Source organism: Balaenoptera musculus, chromosome 7 (assembly GCF_009873245.2).
Source record: "Balaenoptera musculus isolate JJ_BM4_2016_0621 chromosome 7, mBalMus1.pri.v3, whole genome shotgun sequence".
Lineage (NCBI taxonomy): Eukaryota > Metazoa > Chordata > Mammalia > Artiodactyla > Balaenopteridae > Balaenoptera > Balaenoptera musculus.
Window position 1 is genome coordinate 52,463,022 of NC_045791.1, and position 21,261 is coordinate 52,484,282.

Genomic DNA, 21,261 nt, shown 5'->3' on the forward strand with positions numbered 1-21,261 from the left:
AAGAAACGAAATTGAGTTATTTGTAGTGAGGTAGATGGACCTAGAGTCTGTCATACAGAGTGAAGTAAGTCAGAAAGAGAAAAACAGATACCGTATGCTAACACATATATATGGAATCTGCGAAAAAAAAAAAAAAAAAAAGGTCATGAAGAACCTAGGGGCAAGACGGGAATAAAGACACAGACCTACTACAGAATGGACTTGAGGATATGGGGAGGGGGAAGGGTAAGCTGTGACAAAGTGAGAGAGTGTCATGGACATATATACACTACCAAACGTAAAATAGATAGCTAGTGGGAAGCAGCCTCATAGCACAGGGAGATCAGCTCAGTGCTTTGTGACCACTTAGAGGGGTGGGAAAGGGAGGGTGGGGGGGAGGGCGACGCAAGAGGGAAGAGATATGGGAACATATGTATATGTATAACTGATTCACTTTGTTATAAAGCAGAAACTAACACACCATTGTAAAGCAATTATACTCCAAAAAAGATGTTTAAAAAAAAAAAACAATAAGAAAAAATGATATCCGCACCCCAATGTTCACTGCAGCATTATTTACAATAGCCAAGACACGGAAGCAACCTAAGAGTCCATCAATTGATGAATGGATAAAGAAAATGTGGTGTGTGTGTGTGTGTGTGTGTGTGTATATGTATATATATATATATATATATATATATGAATACATATATATATGAATACTATTCAGCCATTAAAAAAGGGAAATCTTGCCATTTTCGACGACATGGATGGTCCTAGAGGACATTATGCTAAGTGAAATAAGCCAAAGAAAGACAAATACCTCTGATCTCACTTATTTGTGGAATCTTCAAAAACAACAAACAGAAAAAACCCCAAGCTCACGGATACTGAGAAGAGACTGGTGGTTGCCGGTGGAGGGGGGGTCGGGGGTGGTGGGTAGAGGGGAGAAATGGATAAAAGGGGTCAACAGGTACAAACTTCCAGTTATAAAATAAATAAGTCTTGAGGATGTAACACACAGCATGGCAATGATAGTTAATAATACTCTATTTGCATATTTGAAAATTGCTGAGAGAGTAAATCTTTAAAGTCCTCATCACAAGGAAAAAAACTGTAACCAAGTATGGATGTTAACTAGGCTGTGGTAATCACTTTGCAACATATACAAATATGGAGTCATTATGCTATACACATGTAATCTAATCTTACACGTAGTCTAATCTTACATGTAATGTAATCTTAAATGTCACCTATACCTCATTAAAAAATTTATGATTTTTTTTAAAAAAGAAAAAAATCTTGAAAGCAGCCAGAGAAAGATAACATACTACATTCATGAGAACAAAAAAGGATATTACTGATGGCTAGCTTGTCATAATAGATATTGGAGGTCAGATTTCATCTCTGGAAGAGGTGAGCCAGGAGAACTCTGGATTGAGACACATAAGCCACAGCTGAGGAAAGAGAAGACATTAAGTGCATGTCTACACACTAAATGAAGAGACTCTTAGCACCTTCCTGTGCTAAATTCTAGAAAGTCAGCAGCCAAACTTAAACTCTACAGGCTGGAGAGTACAGAATTTCTCTCTAGGAAAAGAAACCATCTCAAGAGACAAGACTTATAGACACCAAGAATCAAAAATCTCTCAGAAAAATGACCCAGCCAAGTCATCCTACTGTAATAAGTCCTGCCTACTCAAATAACGCTTCCAATAAGTGTTTCAGTGCCTAAAGCATAGATATGCAAAGCCCAATATCACCAGATGTCTGAAAAATATAAACAAATATTTTTTTAAAAACCCGTAAGAAAAAGACAACCCAGGGAGCAGAAAAAAAATTCACACAGAACTATTACTAATATCCTAGTGACAGCCAACTACGAAAATGAAACATTTCAACAACAACCCAAGGGGACTTTCCCTGGTGGTCCAGTGGTTAAGACTCCATGCTTGGGACTTCCCTGGTGGCGCAGTGGTTGAGAATCTGCCTGCAAATGCAGGGGACACGGGTTCGATCCCTGGTCCAGGAAGATCCCACATGCCACAGAACAACTAAGCCTGTGTGCCATAACTACTGAAGCTTGTGTGCCTACAGCCTGAGCTCTGCAACAAGAGAAGCCACTGCAATGAGAAGCCCACGCACCACGACGAAGAGTAGCCCCTGCTCACCACAACTAGAGAAAGCCCGCGCGCAGCAACGAAGACCCAATGCGTCCAAAAATAAATAAATAAATAAATTTATAAAAAAAAAAAGACTCCACACTTCCACTGCTGGTTGGGGAACTAAGATCCTGCATGTTGTGCAGTGTGGCCAAAAAATTAAAAAAATAAATAACATTTTTTTAAATTAAAAAAAAAGAACCACCCCCCCCAAAAAAAACAACCTCCTGGAAATTAAAAATATGATAGCTGAAACACAAAGGAAAAAAAAAGGGATGAATTCAAAGATAAAGTTGAAGAAATCTTCCCAGAAAGAGACCAAAAAACCTCGAAAAAAGAAAACTAGAGAATCAGTCCAAGAGGTACAGCTCCAAATGAGAGTTCCAGAAAAAAAAGAAAGAGAAAATTAATGAGCTAAAATTATCAAAGAAATAATTCAAGACTTTTCAAGAAGTGAGAGAGTAGCATTGACATATATACACTACAAATGTAAAACAGATAGCTAGTGGGAAGCAGCTGCATTGCACAGGCAGATCAGCTTGGTGCTCTGTGACCACCTAGAGGGGTGGGATGGAGATGCAAGAGGGAGGGGATATGGGGATATATGTATACATATAGCTGATTCACTTTGTTGTACAGCAGAAACTAACACAACATTGTAAAGCAATTACACTCCAATAAAGATGTTAAAAAAAAAAAAAGGAACTGGAAAACATTAGTTTTTGGATTGGAAGGACACACTTTTGAACCAAGCACACTGGTTCAATGAAGATCCATACCAAGGCACATTATAATAAACAAATTTAAATGCCAAGGATTTGAAGCTTCTAGAGAAGACTAAACAGGAATACCTACAAAGGATCAGGAATAAGAATGGCACTGGAGTGCTCAGGAGTAACACTGGAAGCTAGAAACCAATGGAACAATGCCTTCAAAATTCTGTTAAAATGATTTCCAACCTAGAATTCTACACCCAAACTAACAACCAAGTGGGAAGAGGAGAATATGCAAGGTCTCAAAAATCTGACTACCCATTTACCTTTTCTCAGGAAGTGACTAGAGAATCTGCTCCACCAAAACAGAAGAATAAACCAAGAAAGAGGAAAATATGGCATACAAGAAACAGGAGCTCAAACACGGGACAGACACAAAAGGAATTTCCATGATGATAAAGAAGAGGGATTCCAGGATGACAGGCACCCAGAAGAAACAGAGAGTAACTAGCCTAGATAAGAATGGAAGAATGGGAGATTTCAGGGGTATGTCTACAGAAATATAAGAATAAAATAAATAAATTTATATTTGAAAATGAGAGGTTTACACACCTCTGCTGGAGATTATATGGATGCTTACACTGAACACTAACAAACTAAAGAAATAAATCAACTCTAGGAAAAACAAAAAGTTGTACAAAAGAAGAAACATAATCATGGAATCTCACAGCTGTGAATAAAATTTACAGTCATAACATAAACAATGAAATAATGACCTAACCCAAAACTAAAATATTTCTAAATCAGGATAGGGTCAGGGAAGTTTGAGTATTTCTACAGCGGTAGAGGGTTGGATCATTTAAGAGTTAACGCCTCATCTTCTATAACAGGAAGTCAATAAATATCTAAAACTGAAAAAACAAAAAAGACAAAGAACTATAATAGTCTTACTTAGAAATACAGACATAAATAAAACAAAACACATATAGTATAATAAAAAGCTACAGGTGAGAAGGACTGCCTCTATGAAGGATAAATGTAGGGTTAAAAGAATGGGGCATGCTTCTACTAATTTTCATTATAGGCTTGGTAGGACAAGCTGGCTTTTAAAACTCTGACCATGGATTGTGTGTCTTTTCCTTCTTGATCTGTAGGAATTCTTTACATATCCTTGGTATGAATCCTCTATGACTTGGCCTTTTCACTCATACATTGCTATAATTTGAACACAGTTTCATTTATCAAATGGTTTCCTTTATGGCTAGAGCCTTTTGTGACCTATTTATGACATCTGTCATTATTCTTATTAAAGCTTTATTATTTTTCATATTTAGACCTACAGTCACTTGGAATTGATTTTTCTATCATGGCAAGAAATGAAGGTCGAGTTGTTGTTGTTTTTTCCCAACGTGGCTATCCAATTGATCCAGCATCATCTATTATAAAAGACAACCCTTTCCCCACTGCACTGCTGTGTCACCTTTGTCATATATCGAGTTACTATATATGAAAGGCTCTGCTGCTGGACTCTATTCTGTTCCATCGGTCTATTTTCCTTTCCTGTGTCAATATCACAGCGAAGTAATTCTACTCCTTGGTACATAACTAAGAGAACTGAAAACATACGTCTACACAAAAACTTGTATCAGTGTTCACAGCAGCATTATTCATGTCAAAAAATGGAAACAACCCAAATGTCCACCAACTGATGAATGGATATACAAAATGTGACACACATCAATACAATGAAACATTCAGTCATAAAAAGAAATGAAGCATTAATACATACTACAACATTCATGAACCTTGAAAATATTATGCCAGGTGAAAAAAGCCAGACACAAAATGCTGTGTACTATGAGTCCATTTATATGAAATGTTCAGAAGAGAAAAATCCATAGAGACAGAAAGTAGACTAGTGGTTGCCAGGGGATGAAGTGTAGGGTAGGAAAGCAGGGGAATGAGGAGCTGCTGTGAATGTTTATAAGATTTCTTTTTGGGGTGATAAAAATATTCTGGAATTAGTGGTGATGGCTGCACAGCTTTGTGATATACCAGAAACCACTGAAAAGTACACCTTAGAAGGGTCAATTTTATGGTATGTGAATTATATCTCAATATAAAAAGTTTCAAGTTATTGAGGAAAAGGGAGCACAGTTGGGGGGGGAGTGTGACAAAATCTAGTACATAATCACTTATACATTCAGACATACAGTATGTGCACATGCAAGCACACACTCATAGACTTTTGAAGCCTTCAAAGCAGAGAATAGAGTTGTTTTTTCTTTTGCAAACATTCATGAGACATTTTTTAAAATATAAAAGCAACACAGGCACATAGAAAAAATTTCATTACAGAAATATAAATATTTCCCTCCCACATCAGTCCTACTATTCAGAGGCAACAACTTTTTTAAAAAATTTAGCTTAATTAAATTAAATTAATTAATTAATTTCTTATTTTTGGCTGTGTTGGGTCTTCATTGCTGAGCACGGGCTTTCTCTAGTTGCGGCGAGTGGGGGCTACTCTTCCTTGCAGTGCACGGGCTTCTCATTGCGGTGGCTTCTCTTCGTTGTGGAGCACAGGCTCTAGGCACATGGGCTTCAGTAGTTGTGGCACTCAGGCTCAGTAGTTGTGGCTCACAGGCTCTAGAGCTCAGGCTCAGTAGTTGTAGTGCATGGGCTTAGCTGCTCTGCGGCATGTGGGATCCTCCCGAACCAGGGCTCGAACCCATGTCCCCTGTATTGGCAGGTGGATTCTTAACCACTGCGCCACCAGGGAAGTCTGAGAGGCAACCACTTTTTTAAAAAGTTGTTTTTAATTAAAATTTTCAATAGGTAATGCAAACAAACTACTTCAGTTCATTTCTTATCATCTTTCTAAGGCTGTATGTCTACACTAACAAATTAAATATACGTTCATTGATTCCTCCCTTCTTACTCAAAAGATAACGTTATGCAGACTGTCCCACATTGCTTTCTTTTCTCTTTATGTTGGAAAAATTCCAAATCAATACATAGATAGCTTCTTCATTCCCCTTTTCCTTTGCTACTTCCTTTCTTTCAAACAGGTGCAGAGTATTCCACTGGATGTACTACATTTCAATAATTCTTTATTGACCTTGCCATAAAAGATGAAGAACTTAGCTCACTGGCATCACAACTTCCCCTTCTTCCTGATATATTTTTATTTTCAAATCTTCAGTTACTTTCACTTCAAATAATAAAAAAACTTTTTTATTCTTTAACTTTAAACTGTGCATGACTCCTTAATATGTAAAATAAAATAAATCTTTACATTTCCTCCTTCTCCCAACATGATAGCTACACTATAACTTTACATCAGTACAATTTATAACATTTACCTTTACCTTCTACCTGTATTCCTGCAACAGAGCCACAAACTCATGCCACAAGGATCTGTGGCAAGTAAAATAAACAGGTGAAGTAGGCTTGGGATAAGAGAAGAGAAGTGGCATATGACAGAATATCAGTTCTTTCTCTTCCAATTTTTGTTATCAGCTATGAACACTGAATTAGCAAATGGTGAATCCTTGATGCTAAGCGAAATACAGGATTAGGTTCCTGCAAGCTTCTCATCACAAGTTCATCAACTGATCAACACATAACCTTGTTTGGTTTTTTGTTTTTTTATATATATATCTTGGCTATGCTGGGTCTCCATTGTGGGTTTCTCTCTAGTTGTGGCGTGCGGGCTGTGTAGTTGTGGCACACAGGTTTAGGTGCCGTGCAGCGTGTGGGATCTTAGTTCCTAGACCAGGGATCGAACCCACGTCCCCTGCATTGGAAGGCAGATTCTCAACCACTGGACCACCAGGAAAGTCCCCATAACCTTGTTTTATATAAAAGTGTGTTTCTGTTTAAAGACCCCTTGTTTAATATGTACTGTCGATTCATTCACATTGAATTCATGGCCAACAACACTGTAACTCATGCCTGCATGAAGCTAATCTAACAAGCATATTTTCCCCCTAAGGCACATCACAGTCTTCGTGTGCTTAGAACACTAGATAACACTTGACTACCACCCTGAGGGGCTATTTTAAACAGTAAAACTACCAACAAAAAGCACAAAAATGTGAAAAACATGGCATTAAGTAAACTGAGAAAAGAATACTTGTTTACAGTATGAGAGCTGAAAATGTAGGCAGAGTGCCACTTTATTCAGCCTCAGGCGACTCAAATTTTTCACCACTCTGCATATGCACAGGCCCGTGAATGACCAGCAAAAGCAATGTAAGTATTGGTTTTGAAGTCACAAATAAGTTGAATAAAGAGTATTGATTGTGTGTATCTACCAAATCAAGCATATAATCATATTGTGCAAATCCTGTATAGCCTTGTTCTTTTATATGTTTGAACAGTCAAAATCCAGAAGAATTATATTAAAATCCCTCAATATAGCTGTATTTTAATAAATTTACCATGTATTTTTAGAACTGTTTGCTATATAAAAGTTTATAACTGTCTTATCTTTTTTGTGGATGCTTAGTCCTTAAAAAGTATCTACCTTTGTTTCATTCAGGCTTTTGGTTTTGAAGACTGTTTCATTTGATACTCATTCATGCATTCAGAAATAATTATTGAGGGCCTTAGCATTGTTGTAGATGTTAGGGATATAGCAGTGAAAAAAAAAAAAGACTTAGGTCCAAGTGCTCATGGAGTTTACATTACAAGAAGGGAAACAGACAATAAACAAACATATAAATATTTAGTAATATATAAGGAACCAATAAGTACTTTAAAAAAACTAAGTAGAGAAAAGGAGAGTGGTATAGGTATCATACCTATACATAGAGCAGTCACAGAATGCCGCTCTAAAGAGGTGACATTTGAGCAGAAACTTGAATGCAGTGAGAGAGAAGTGTGTTTGAGGCAAATGGCAAATAAACCAGTGTGAGTGCAGTAGTGGGACAGTTATTAGTTGAATAGGGTAGTCTAGAGCTAGATCAGAAGGTCTACTTAGAGTACTGAATTTCATTTTAAATGTGATGGGAAGTCTTTGGAAGGGTCTGAAGTTCGGGAGAAACTGATTGCAAATTTGTATTTAATTCTACTTTCTTTTACTTTATGATTGTCTGAACTATTTTCTTTCCAGTTACTTCCAGTCTTTGTCATTTTGGGGGGATGTTTCCTGTCAACAGCCTAAAGATGGATTCTCATTTATTATCATAATATATACTTGGCTTTATTTCTTCCATATTATATAATCGCAGGTAAAAATAGAATATTTTTGTTTCCTCTTTCTGTCTTCCTCACTTTTATTAGACTAAGTTTCTTTTTGTTCCTCCTCCTACACCCTATCACAGTAATTTAAAAGTTCTATGTATAGTATCTCTGTTGCTTGTGCTTATTACTTTCCTATTTTTAGCAAACATATAACCCTATTCTTCTCTATAGACAAATCAAATCTTAATGAATTATTCTGTAGTCCTAGATGATTTTCTTACTGTTCTCCCCTGTTCCTCTTCTCCCAGAGCATGATCACTATCAGAAATATGATCCTTCGAATGCTTTTATTTCCACATTACAAACTCCTGGTGTCACTATTATTAAAATTTGCCCCTACTAATACTGCATTTCACAGGCACATTATCACCATCAATTTAAATAAAAACACTGTAAGAGTCATTGCTCACCACTATGTTACATTCTGTAAGCTTTACCTTTATTTATTTATTTATTTATTTATTTATGGCTGCGTTGGGTCATAATTGCTGCGCACGGGCCTACATTTGTTTTTAAACTTAAATGAATATTTTTAAAATACAAGCTTACCCCCAAAAGAACAGTAAAACCAACATTAATTCAATATCATCATCCAACATACAGTCCATACTCAAATTTCCCCTGTTGTCTCAAAAATGTCTTTTAAAACTGTTTTTCTCCCAATCCAGGAGCAAATTAGAACCCACGGAGTCACACATTGCATTTGGCTACTAAGTCTCTTTCGTCTCATCCAACCTAGACCAGTCCCTCTGCTTCCCTTTGTTCTTCATGGCACTGAATACTTTAAAGAGTCCAGGCCAGCAGGATGTCCCAGGAATATTTCCTCATGATTAAATTCAAATCAAACATTTGCAGCATGAAAACTACAGGTGATGAGTGTTCTTCCTACTGCATCACCCTCAGGATACATGTAATGTCAGGCTCTCTGTGACATCGCCAATGCAAAGCTTGACCTTACTTATTATGGTGGTGACCAACAAATCTCTCCTTTTTAAAGGCATATTTTCTCTTTTATAATTAATAACTAATCTATAGAGTGAAACTTTGAGACCTTGTAAAACACTGTTCTCCAAAACATTTTACTAAATGGTTTTAGCATCCATTGATGATCCTCACCTTAATCAATAATTATACTAGGAAATACTGTGTTGATTTTCTGATTCTATATTCCTTCTACATTAGGTAACATTCTTCTAAGAGACTGCCACATAACAATAAACATACCTAGCTTGGTTCCTAAGTACCATTCCCCACTAAAATGAAGCAGGGCTCTTTGAAAAGGTCTGTTCACATTCAGCACAGAGACCACAGTGACACTAGAGAGAGATGGTAGAGTTGTGTATGTATACATAAGCATAAAACTGGCAAAAATATTTATATTTCTTAAATCTAGATAAAGAGTATACAAGTATTCTTTGTAAAATATTTTCAATTTTTCTAAAGGTATAGTATTTTTTTCAAAGTAAAAAGTTGTTTTAAAAAAAAAAAAAACTGGGGGGAGGAGGGGAGACCCTGCAGGAATGCATAAATATCAGTTTGAGAGAACAGAAATAAATAAATGGGTATAGAGTGTCATCATAAAACTAAAACTAGAATATGTAACTTTAAAACATCAGGAAAAACTCCATTTGTCCAATGGAAAGCAACGAGTAGAAGGGAATAAAAGTCAAGTACGATTAGAAGATATCAGCCAACAGATGGCAGAACCAAGTCAGAAAATAAAAATAATTATAAGTACAATGGACTAAAACCCACCATTTAAGAGATAAAAATGCTCATATTCCATCAAAAAAAGTTGACATGTTGTCTACAAGAAACACACTTAAAAACAATAAAAATTAAAGAATAAAAAAACATATACCTAAGACAATATGAACCAAAAGAAAGTTGAGGATAGTATTCTTAAGATTTGAAAAAACAAATTTAAAAAAAAATTATATAGTCATGAAACGAAAAGAAGATATATGCATGTAAAAATATAGCCTCAAAACACATCAAGCAAAAACTGATAAACTACAAGCTGAAATGAATAAAGCTGAAATGTATACATCAATAATCACAGTTAAAGATTTAAAAATACCTCCCTCAGAAAAAGATAGCTCAAGCCAACAATACAAGGAGATACCTAAGATCTGAACAAATACAATTAGGAGCTATTAGATATGAAATGTTTATAAAACAGGGCACATTTCAGGATTGATGCCATACGAACTGTATTTTCAAAATGTAATGCAATAAATTATAAGTCTGTAACAAAAGAATAGCTCAAAATAACTAATAATCTAAGAGGAGGGAATATACAAATGTTTACAGTAGCTTTATCTGTAATTCTTAAAATACTGAAAGTAACCTAAATGTTCCTTATCTAGAAGAAATGGATTAAAAAGAACTGTGGTATACTTTTACACACTACTATATAAAAAATAGATTATCAACAAGGATCTACTGTATAGCACAGGAAACTATACTCAATATCTAATAATAACATATAATAGAAAAGAATCTAAAAAAGAATATATATATACATATATATGTATGTATAACTGAATCACTTTGCTGTACATCTGAAACACAATATTGTAAATCAACTATATTTCAATAAAATTTTTTTAAAAAATTGTTGTATATTTTATACAATAGGATACTATTCAACAATAAAAAGTAATTATTGGTAACATTACAACAACATGGATGAATCTCAAAGAAATGCATTATGCTAACTTATAAAAAGTCAGACTCAAAAGGCTACATATTTACAATACTTACCCCATTTATATGACATGCTTGCAAAGGCAAAACTATAAAAACAGAAAACAGATAGGTGGTTGCCAGAGGCAACCTAAAGGGGTAGAGTGCAAAAGGACACCGGGGAGTATTTTAGGAACTATTTTATATCTTAATTGTGGTGGGAGTTACACAATTATATACATTCACAAAACTTATAGCAGAACTATATGATGAAAAGGGGTGCATTTTACCCTATGTAAATTATACATAACTTAATAAAAACAATGGGGGGGGGCTCTCATAACCAAACACTTAAAATCTATACATTTTATCGTATGTTAATTCTGTCTCTATATAAATAAATAAATAATCTAATTCATTCAACTCAATAGCTGGAAGAAGAGCCACAGAGCAAATCCAAAGTAACAAGTAAATTATGATGACAGAAATCAATGGGAAAAAAAAGTGAAATAGATTAAAACCAATATCTGTTTCTTTGATTAGTCAGAGCTCTGGCAAGAATGGACAGAAAAGGAGAACTGAAAGAATAAACAGAAATGAAATAACAAAGGAGATTTTTTAAAGTGTTATAACCATACACTAATAAGTTTGAAAAGCTTAATTGAAATAGATTAATAAACTAAGTAATATTAGAGAAATTTAAACGTGAAAGACCTTCCTTGCAACAAACCCCAGGCCAAGACAGTTTTACAGGTAAATGTCTACTCATCTTCCCATGAACATTTTCTACAACATACAGGATGTTGAAAAAATTGAAAATAGTGAAAGCAGCAGCAGTTCATTTTATGGGGCTAGTGTGACACTGTTTTATAAAACAGACAAGGTAGAGTGATGAAAATGTTCTGTATCTTAAAAGGAACATGGATTACTACGAGTGTACACATTTGTCAAAACTCACTAAATTATTACTCTTCAGGTCTGTGCATCTATTTCTCTTATAAGCATATATGTAAAAATCCTAACTAAAATAGTTAATCATGTATTAAATCCAAAAGTATTTTTTAATATTTATTTATTTATCTTTATTCTTTTGGCTGCGTCGGGACATCGTTGCACTGCATGGGCCTCTCTCTAGTTGTGGCGTGAGGGTCTTCTCTCTCTAGTTGTGGCGTGCATGCTCCAGAGCGCATGGGCTCTGTAGTTTGCAGCATGCAGGCTCTCTCATTGAGGCGCGCAAGCTCAGTAGTTGTGGCGCGTGGGCTTATTTGCCCCACAGCATGTGGGATCTTAGTTCCCCGACCAGTGATCGAACTCGCGTCCCCTGCACTGGAAGGCAGATTCTCTACCACTGGACCACCAGGGAAGTACCCTAATAAAGTATTTTTTAAAATAGTGTATCAGGGACTTCCCTGGTGGTCCAGTGGTTAAGAATCTGCCTGCCAATGCAGGGGACGTGGGTTTGAGCCCTGGTCCGGGAAGATCCCACATGCCGCGGAGCAACTAAGCCTGTGCACCACAACTACTGAGCCTGTGCTCTAGAGCCCACGAGCCACAACTACTAAGCCCACATGCCACAACTACTGAAGCCCGCACGCCTGGAGCCCGTGCTCCACAACAAGAGAAGCCACCGCAGTGAAAAGCCCGCACGCCACAATGAAGAGTAGCCCCTGCTCGCCACAACTAGAGAAAAGCCCATGTGCAGCAACGAAGACCCAACACAGCCAAAAATAAATAAATAAATAAAACAGTGTATCATAACCAAGTAGGGTTTATCACAGCAATGCAAACGTCAACATTTTTTTTAATTTGTTATACTTATTATTTTTAAAACAAACAAAAACGTCTTAACTAACCAGTAATAAAAAAGTTCTTCTGTAATTTGGTCATGGTTATATACACAAAACCTATAACAAACACTACACTTAATGGAGAAACTTTAGATGATTCCTTCTCAACAAGACATAGTACTGAAGCTCATGACCAATATAAAAAAAAAAAAAAATTGGGGGAACATAACTATTTCTCTTAGAGAAACCTAGAGAATCAACAGAGTAGTACAACCAATAAGAGACCAAAAGCAAGACTGCTACATACAAGACCAGCCTATAAAAATAAAAAAAACCCTAGGTCAGCAATAGCCAACTAGAAAATATAATAAATAATACTTCAGCCACAAAAACTTTAAAGTATCCAGGAATAAGCCCCCAAAATTCATAAAAACTAGCCAAGAATTCTTAAGAACTCTACAGAGAGAACTGAACAAATGGAAAGACATTTCATGTACTTGGATGGGACAACCTAATCTTATAGATTTCAGTACTCCCAAAAGTAATCTATAAATTCAATGCATTCAGAATAAAAATTCCATTTGAATCTTTTAAGGAAAAAGATACAAATAAGCTATTATAGAAGAATAATCCCCAAATGCTAACAAGCAAATAAAGAGATGCTCAAATTTTATGAGGGAATAAAGATCCATAAATAATTAAGTCAACCTTACAAAAGAAGATTAAAGGAGAGACTTGCTCTACCATATAAAGAAGGCATACCAAAATACAACTGTATTCTTTTTTATGTGATACTGGCACAAGAACACAGAGAGACCACCGGAACATTAGAGAAATCTCAGACACAGACTGGTATATACACATGGCAACTTAATATATGATACAGGTGCCAGTACAAGTCAGTGGGAAAATATGGATAATTTAAGAAGCATTGTGGAGAAAACTGGTTTACTACATGGAGAAAAATAAAACTCGATCTCTATCAATATTATGTAAAAGATAAGGCCTCGGACTAAAGAGTAAATATAAAAGTAAAACTGTACAATTAATAGAAGGAGCTGTAGAATATCTTTGTGCCTCAGGGGTGGGGAAGAAGTATTTAACTTTTAGAATACCATCAGAGTCCACTGGACCCAATTTTAGTTTTTTAGCTTCTTTTTCAAGTAATTCTGTTTGTAATAATTAATATTTCAGGACTTTTATTCTTTCTTAGAGATCATCCATAGAATAAAAATAAGATTTATTTTTAATAGAATAAAACACATTCTAGCTTGCAATTAATTACCAGATGTCCACTGGCCTTTCATCAATCTACAATACATTATGGGATCTTACTGATCTTATTTTTCCTATATTTTGTTATTATACCATCCTAGGAACTCATCATTACTTATCACTGTTCATCAATTATTCCCAACTATGCTAATACAAAGAAAAACCACTAAAATAAAAAGAAAATGGAAGAATGATGGTATGATAGGCAAAATATTGGCCTCCCAGTAATGTCCATGCCCTAAACACCAGAATCTGTGAATGTTATTTTACATGGCAAAAGGGACTTGCAGATGTGATTAAGGATAAGAATTTTGAATTGGGGAAATTATACCAGCTTATCCAAATTGGGGTGGGCCCAATCTAATCACATGAGTACTTAAAAGTGAAGAACCTTCTAGGCTATGGTCCAAAACATATGACTGCCAAAGAACTGTAAGAGAGATACAACATTGCTGCCTTTGAAGATGGAGGAAGGAAACCACCAGCCAAGGATGCAGGCAGCCTCTCAAAGCTGGAAAAGGCAAGGCAAAAAGATCCTTCCCTAGAGCCCCCAGAAAGGAATGCAGCCTTGCAGACACCTTGATTTTAGCCCAATGAGAGCGGTGTCAGACTTCTGATGCTACAGAACTGTAAGATAATAAATCTGTACTGTTTTGGGCAACTTGGTGATAATTTATTATAGTAGAAATAGAAAAACAACACAGATTAAATCACCTAAAAGGACGATGCAATAGCCAAATAAATTTTGATCTTTTAGTTATCTTCTTGCCTTGCCCAAAGTACCACATCATCTTTCAAAAATGTATAAATGACTAAGAAACCATCTTTGTAGTCTGATTTTAGCTTTCATTTGACTCCAGCTGAGAATTAAGAAATTTTCATTTTCCACTTAAGATAATCAAGAGAAGAAAATGACAGAAGAAGACAATTTATAATTATTAGACAAATCAGAAAATAAATACAAAGAGATAACAGCACCTAAAACTGATGATGGTGACACTGACTATATAAATGAAATCTGAGTCTTCAAATGACAGTATCCTAGATGAATTTTCACAAATTCAAGAATCAATGAATTGGACAATACATTTCTAAGGGGGAAAAAAAAAGGGAAACATGGTATTCTCATCAGTTAAGTCATTCAACTGAAGGACTTCACCATACAATATTCTGCAACAAGAACCTGGACCATTTCATTATGCTCAAAGGACACATAACAATATCCTTCATCTTTTATGATGTTTGTGCACCAAGATTTACTTGATACAAAGAGATTTTTAAGTATGTTTAAATTCATATAAAATTTCTAATAAAGTTGTTTTTCATTATAGTTTTATTCTTATTGTTGTAAATTAGTAAAATAACAAAATATAAACATAGCAAAAAGGTCTATTTGACCCAGATGGTTAATGGTGACGACTGTTCTTCTTAGGTACAGACCATAAAGCAAAAAAATTGGTGAGTTTGAATACAACAAAATTAAATAGTTCTGTACAATGATGGATACCATGAACAAAGTTAACAGACATGACAAAATGGCAGAAGTTATTTGCACTGTATGTAATCAACATGGAATAAATATGTAGAATATACAAGGAACATGGGAAAATCAGTTTGAAAAAGAAAGTAATTCTGACAGAAAAATAGGCAAAGAACTGGAACAATTTATAAGACTCCCAAAGAGCTAACAAGCATTGAACAAATGCTTAAAATAATTGGTGGTACAAGTAAGACAAAGATACATTATTTTGTACCAACTGGACTATCAAAAACGAGGAATCTGGATGATGCCAAGTGTTTCTGGGATATGGAGATATAGAAACAGTTGTACAAAACTAATCTGCTGAGAGCGCAGGTTAGTTTTATTAGTTTTATACAACTGTTCTGAATAGCAATCTTGCACTGTTTATTCAATTTAAATCTATACATACCCTATGTCTTATCAATTCTGCTCTTGGGAATATATTCTAAACAAATGCTCACAAAGTTCTATAAGGGAACAATTACAAGAAATTCACTGCAGTGTGAGGTAGTGGGGAGTTGGAGACAACCTGATATCTACCACTGGAAGGCCCAACAGATACACTATTAATTTTACGCAGCAGTGGATTAATGTACAGATAGGAACATACACAATAGAAACATGGGTGATGGGGCAAGGAAGAATCAAAAACAAAGGACAGGAGAGGTAAAAATTATGTAAATGGGAGAAAGGCAGTACAATCTACCAAACTCCTTTTTACCCCTGAAACCTGTTATGCTATATTATAACATAATGCCCCAAAATATATTATGCTATACTAGGAATCAGGTATAAAAACAATGGATTTTTTTCTACACATTATAAAAATTACAGTAAGTATAATTTGCTGTTAAGTACGTATGTAGGGATCCTTTACAAAATATATTTTATATCATTTAATACAAGGAAAAAATGTCAAAGATTACAATTTTACTCACTTTAGCTCCAACACTGCAACTGCCCGTGCTCCCAGTGCTCCCACTTGCAACTCCTGTAAATCTAGCTTCCAATAATTCTTGCCTTCTTGGATCCAGACTATGAAGCTCATCCATTGCACCTATTAAGATAAAAAAAACAAACAAAAAAAGTACACGCACATACATATATATGTATTTATATACACACATCACAAAATATGTGTATGTAATTAGTTGAGATGTAAATATAAACTTAGTGAATTCTAAAAACAGATGAAAGTAAGGACTTAAAGATTTTTATAATGTCCACACTTATTTATCAAAATAATCTATGGTGATGGTGGATTTCCAATACTTTTGACTGCAATCTACATTAAGAAATATAGGGCTTCCCTGGTGGCGCAGTGGTTGAGAGTCTGCCTGCCAGTGCAGGGGACGCGGGTTCGAGCCCTGCTCTGGGAAGATCCCACACGCCGCGGAGCAACTGGGCCCATGAGCCGCAATTACTGAGCCTGCGCGTCTGGAGCCTGTGCTCCGCAACAAGAGGGGCCGCGATAGTGAGAGGCCCGCGCACCGCGATGAGGAGTGGCCCCCGCATGCCCCAACTAGAGAAAGCCCTCGCACAGAAACGAAGATCCAACACAGCCATAAAAATAAATTTTAAAAATAAATAAATAAATAAATTTAAAAAAAAAAAAAAAAAAAAAAAAAAAAAAAAGAAATATATTTTCACCCAAATCAGTACCCACATACATACATATATTAAAAGTTCCAGGGGGCTTCCCTGGTGGCGCAGTGGTTGAGAGTCTGCCTGTTGATGCAGGGGCCACGGGTTCGAGCCCTGGTCTGGGAAGATCCCACATGCCACGGAGCGACTGGGCCCGTGAGCCACAACTACTGAGCTTGCGCGTCTGGAGCCTGTGCTCCGCAACAAGAGAGGCCACGATAGTGAGAGGCCTGCGCACCGCGATGAAGAGTGGCCCCCGCTTGCCGCAACTAGAGAAAGCCCTAGCACAGAAACGAAGACCCAACACAGCCAAAAATAAATAAATAATAATTAAAGGTGCTAATAATTAAAAAAAAAAAAAAAAAAAGTTCCACAAATACTTCTTACTGTATACAGTACACTCCAATATTTTCTAGTCTATTCTAGTCCATTAAAAAGGAAAACCACTGATTGTGAGCTGTTAAACTGATTTCATGAGCCATTAATGGACCCAGGTCCATAGCTTGAAAAATACCACTTCTCATAATGCAATCTCCCTATTCTAAGCTGATACAGAATTTTGGCACTAAGTGGTATTATTGATTATATATACTTTATCTGACTAATTTTAAACTGGGAAGACTCTTATTACTGTCACATCCCCCAAATTTTTTGTACAGTAGACAGTTTTCAGTTTCTATCAGACAGACAGAAAACACACACATATATCAAGCAGATAACTGAGGTAACATCTATTATTAAACAATAACCCTGAAAATTAAGGGGGAAAAATGAGTGCCCTCCTGTAACTGCTACTATGCAAACTAAAGCACTGATAAAACCTTAGAACTGACATAAATGGTTGGTTCTCAAAGGGAGCAGGGAGGATATTATCAGAATTCAGAATCACATGTGGAGCATTTATAAATTACACTAGACCACTACCATGTACCCTGACATTCCTCTCCTAAAGGTTAAGAGCTATTACTATAAATCTTACCCTTTAAAATTCCCTTCATTACCTTCCATCTTCATCTGGATAGAGGACTACATGGATAATGGCCATCCTTCCATGTTTATTAGCATTCCTGTACCTGCATATATCTTCCCTGGCCATTCCTCATTCTTCCATCTTAGACAAAAAGGTAGCTACCTTCAAAAAGCTAAAGGCTTCAGTTCTTGCTTTTGATCCCATTCCTTCTTGATATTCAAGGAATCTTGCATTTGCATGTATCCCCCCCCTCTCTCTTGCATCTTGTCCCTCCCTGCCTCCTCCTGCCTCATTTATATGTCTTTAAAAAAGAAAAAACAAAAACAAAAAAACTTTTGCTTGAATTTCATGCTATTAATATTACCATTTAATCCTTTCCTTGAACTAGTGATTTATAACCCTATCCTCCTTAGGTCCCTGGAATCTGGTTTCTATTATAAGTATACTCCTGACAATGTACTTTCAAGTATCATCAGTACTTCCAATTTTTTTCTGATCCTGCTATTACATCAGAAACAGTCATTGTCAGATGATAGATAGACAGAGAGAGAGACAGATAGATAGACAGACAGATAAGAAGAGCATTTGCTCCAAGGCTCTGATATTTTTTTCCATTTTCTTCATAATGTTTGACAAGCAGAAGTGTCTAATTTTGGTGAGGTGAAAATTATCTAATTTTTCTATTTATAGTTATTATTTTTCTATTCCTTCCAAGAAAACTTTGCATGTCCCAAAGTAAAAAACATAGTGGATTTAACCAAGATGGCGGAGTAGAAGGACGTGCTCTCACTCCCTCTTGCGAGAACACCAGAATCACAACTAGCTGCTGGACAATCATTGACAGGAAGACAATGGAACTCACCAAAAAAGATACCCCACATCCAAAGACAAAGGAAAAGCCACAATGAGATGGTAGGAGGGGTGCAATCACAGTAAAATCAAATCCCATAACTGCTGGGTGGGTGACTCACAGATTGGAGAACACTTATACCACAGAAGTCCACCCACTGGAGTGAAGGTTCTGAGCCCCACGTCAGGCTTCCCAACCTAGGGGTCTGGCAATGGGAGGAGGAATTCCTAGAGAATCAGACATTGAAGGCTAGTGGGAATTGATTACAGGACTTCGACAGGACTGGGGGAAGCAGAGACTCCAATCTTGGAGGGCACACACAAAGTAGTGTGCGCGTCGGGACCCAGGGGAAGGAGCAGTGACCCCTGGGGAGACTGAAGCAGACCTACCTGCCAGTGTTGGAGGGTCTCCTGCAGAGGCGGGGGGTGGCTCTGTTTCACCGTGGGGACAAGAACACTGGCAGTAGAAGTTCTGGGAAGTGCTCCTTGGCACAAGCCCTCCCACAGTCTGTCATTAGCTCCACCAAAGAGCCCAGGTAGGCTCCAGTGTTGGGTTGCCTCATGCCAAACAACCAACAGGGAGGGAACCCAGTCCCAACCATCAACAGTCAAGTGGATTAAAGTTTTACTGAGCTCTGCCCACCAGAGCAACAGTCAGCTCTACCCACCACCAGTCCCTCCCATCAAGCCTCTTAGATAACCTCATCCACCAGAGGGCAGACAGCAGAAGCGAGAAGAACTACAATCCTGCAGCCTGTGGAACAAAAACCACATTCACAGAAAGATAGATGAAAAGGCAGAGGGCTATGTACCAGATGAAGGGACAAGATAAAACCCCAGAAAAACAACTAAATGAAGTGGAGATAGGCAATCTTCCAGAAAAAGAATTCAGAATAATGATAGTGAAGATGATCCAGGACCTCGGAAAAAGAATGGAGGCAAAGATCGAGAAGATGCAAGAAATGTTTAAAAGACCTAGAAGAATTAAAAGACCTAGAAGAATTAAAGAACAAAGAAACAGAGACGAACAATACAATAACTGAAATGAAAACTACGCTAGAAGGAATCAATAGCAGAATAACTGAGGCAGAAGAACGGATAAGTGACCTGGAAGACAGAATGGTGGAATTCACTGCTAAGGAACAGAATAAAGAAAAAAGAATGAAAAGAAATGAAGACAGCCTAAGAGACCTCTGGGACAACATTAAATGCAACAACATTTGCATTATAGAGGTCCCAGAAGGAGAAGAGAGAGAGAAAGGACCAGAGAAAATATCTGAAGAGATTATAATCGAAAACTTCCCTAACATTGGGAAAGGAAATAGCCACCCAAGTGCAGGAAACGCAGCGAGTCCCATACAGGAGAAACACGCCGAGACACATAGTAATCAAATTGGCAAAAATTAAAGACAAAGAATAATTATTGAAAGCAGCAAGGGAAAAACAACAAATAACATACAAGGGAACTCCCATAAGGTTAACAGCTGATTTCTCAGCAGAAACTCTACAAGCCAGAAGGGAGGGGCATGATATACTTAAAGTGATGAAAGGGAAGAACCTACAACCAAGATTACTCTACCTAGCAAGGATCTCATTCAGATTCGACGGAGAAATCAAAACCTTTACAGACAAGCAAAAGCTAAGAGAATTCAGCACCACCAAACCAGCTCTACAACAAATGCTAAAGGAACTTCTCTAAGTGGGAAACACAAGAGAAGAAAAGGACCTACAAAAACAAACCCAAAACAATTAAGAAAATGGTCATAGGAACATGCATATCGATAATTACCTTAAACGTGAATGGATTAAATGCTCCAACCAAAAGACACAGGCTTGCTGAATGGATACAAAAACAAGACCCATTTATATGCTGTCTACAAGAGACCCACTTCAGACCTAGGGACACATACAAATGGAAAGTGAGGGGATGGAAAAAGATATTCCATGAAAATGGAAATCAAAAGAAAGCTGGAGTAGCTATACTCAGATAAAATAGACTTTAAAATAAAGAATGTTACAAGAGACAAGGAAGGACACTACATAATGATCAAGGGATCAATCCAAGAAGAAGATATAACAATTATAAATATATATGCACCCAACATAGGGGCACCTCAATACATAAGGCAACTGCTAACAGCTATAAAAGAGGAAATCGACAGTAACACTATAATAGTGGGGGACTTTAACACCTCACTTACACCAATGGACAGATCATCCAAAATGAAAATAAATAAGGAAACACAACCTTGAAATGACACAATAGACCAGATAGATTTAATTGATATTTATAGGACATTCCATCCAAAAACAGCAGATTACACGTTCTTCTCAAGTGCGCACGGAACATTCTCCAGGACAGCTCACATCTTGGGTCACAAATCAAGCCTCAGTAAATTTAAGAAAACTGAAATCATATCAA

General features: G+C 36.6%; 1 protein-coding gene across 2 annotated transcripts in view; it reads right to left on the reverse strand.

Annotated features, from left to right (window-relative positions):
• Positions 1-21,261, reverse strand: part of TLK1 (tousled like kinase 1) — a 153,059-nt gene that overhangs the window by 91,655 nt on the left and 40,143 nt on the right. For both annotated transcript variants that reach the window (XM_036857998.1, XM_036857997.1), the window contains exon 2: positions 16,315-16,433. In XM_036857998.1, coding sequence (XP_036713893.1) covers positions 16,315-16,433 — 119 coding nt within the window. The remainder of the gene's footprint in view (positions 1-16,314; positions 16,434-21,261) is intronic.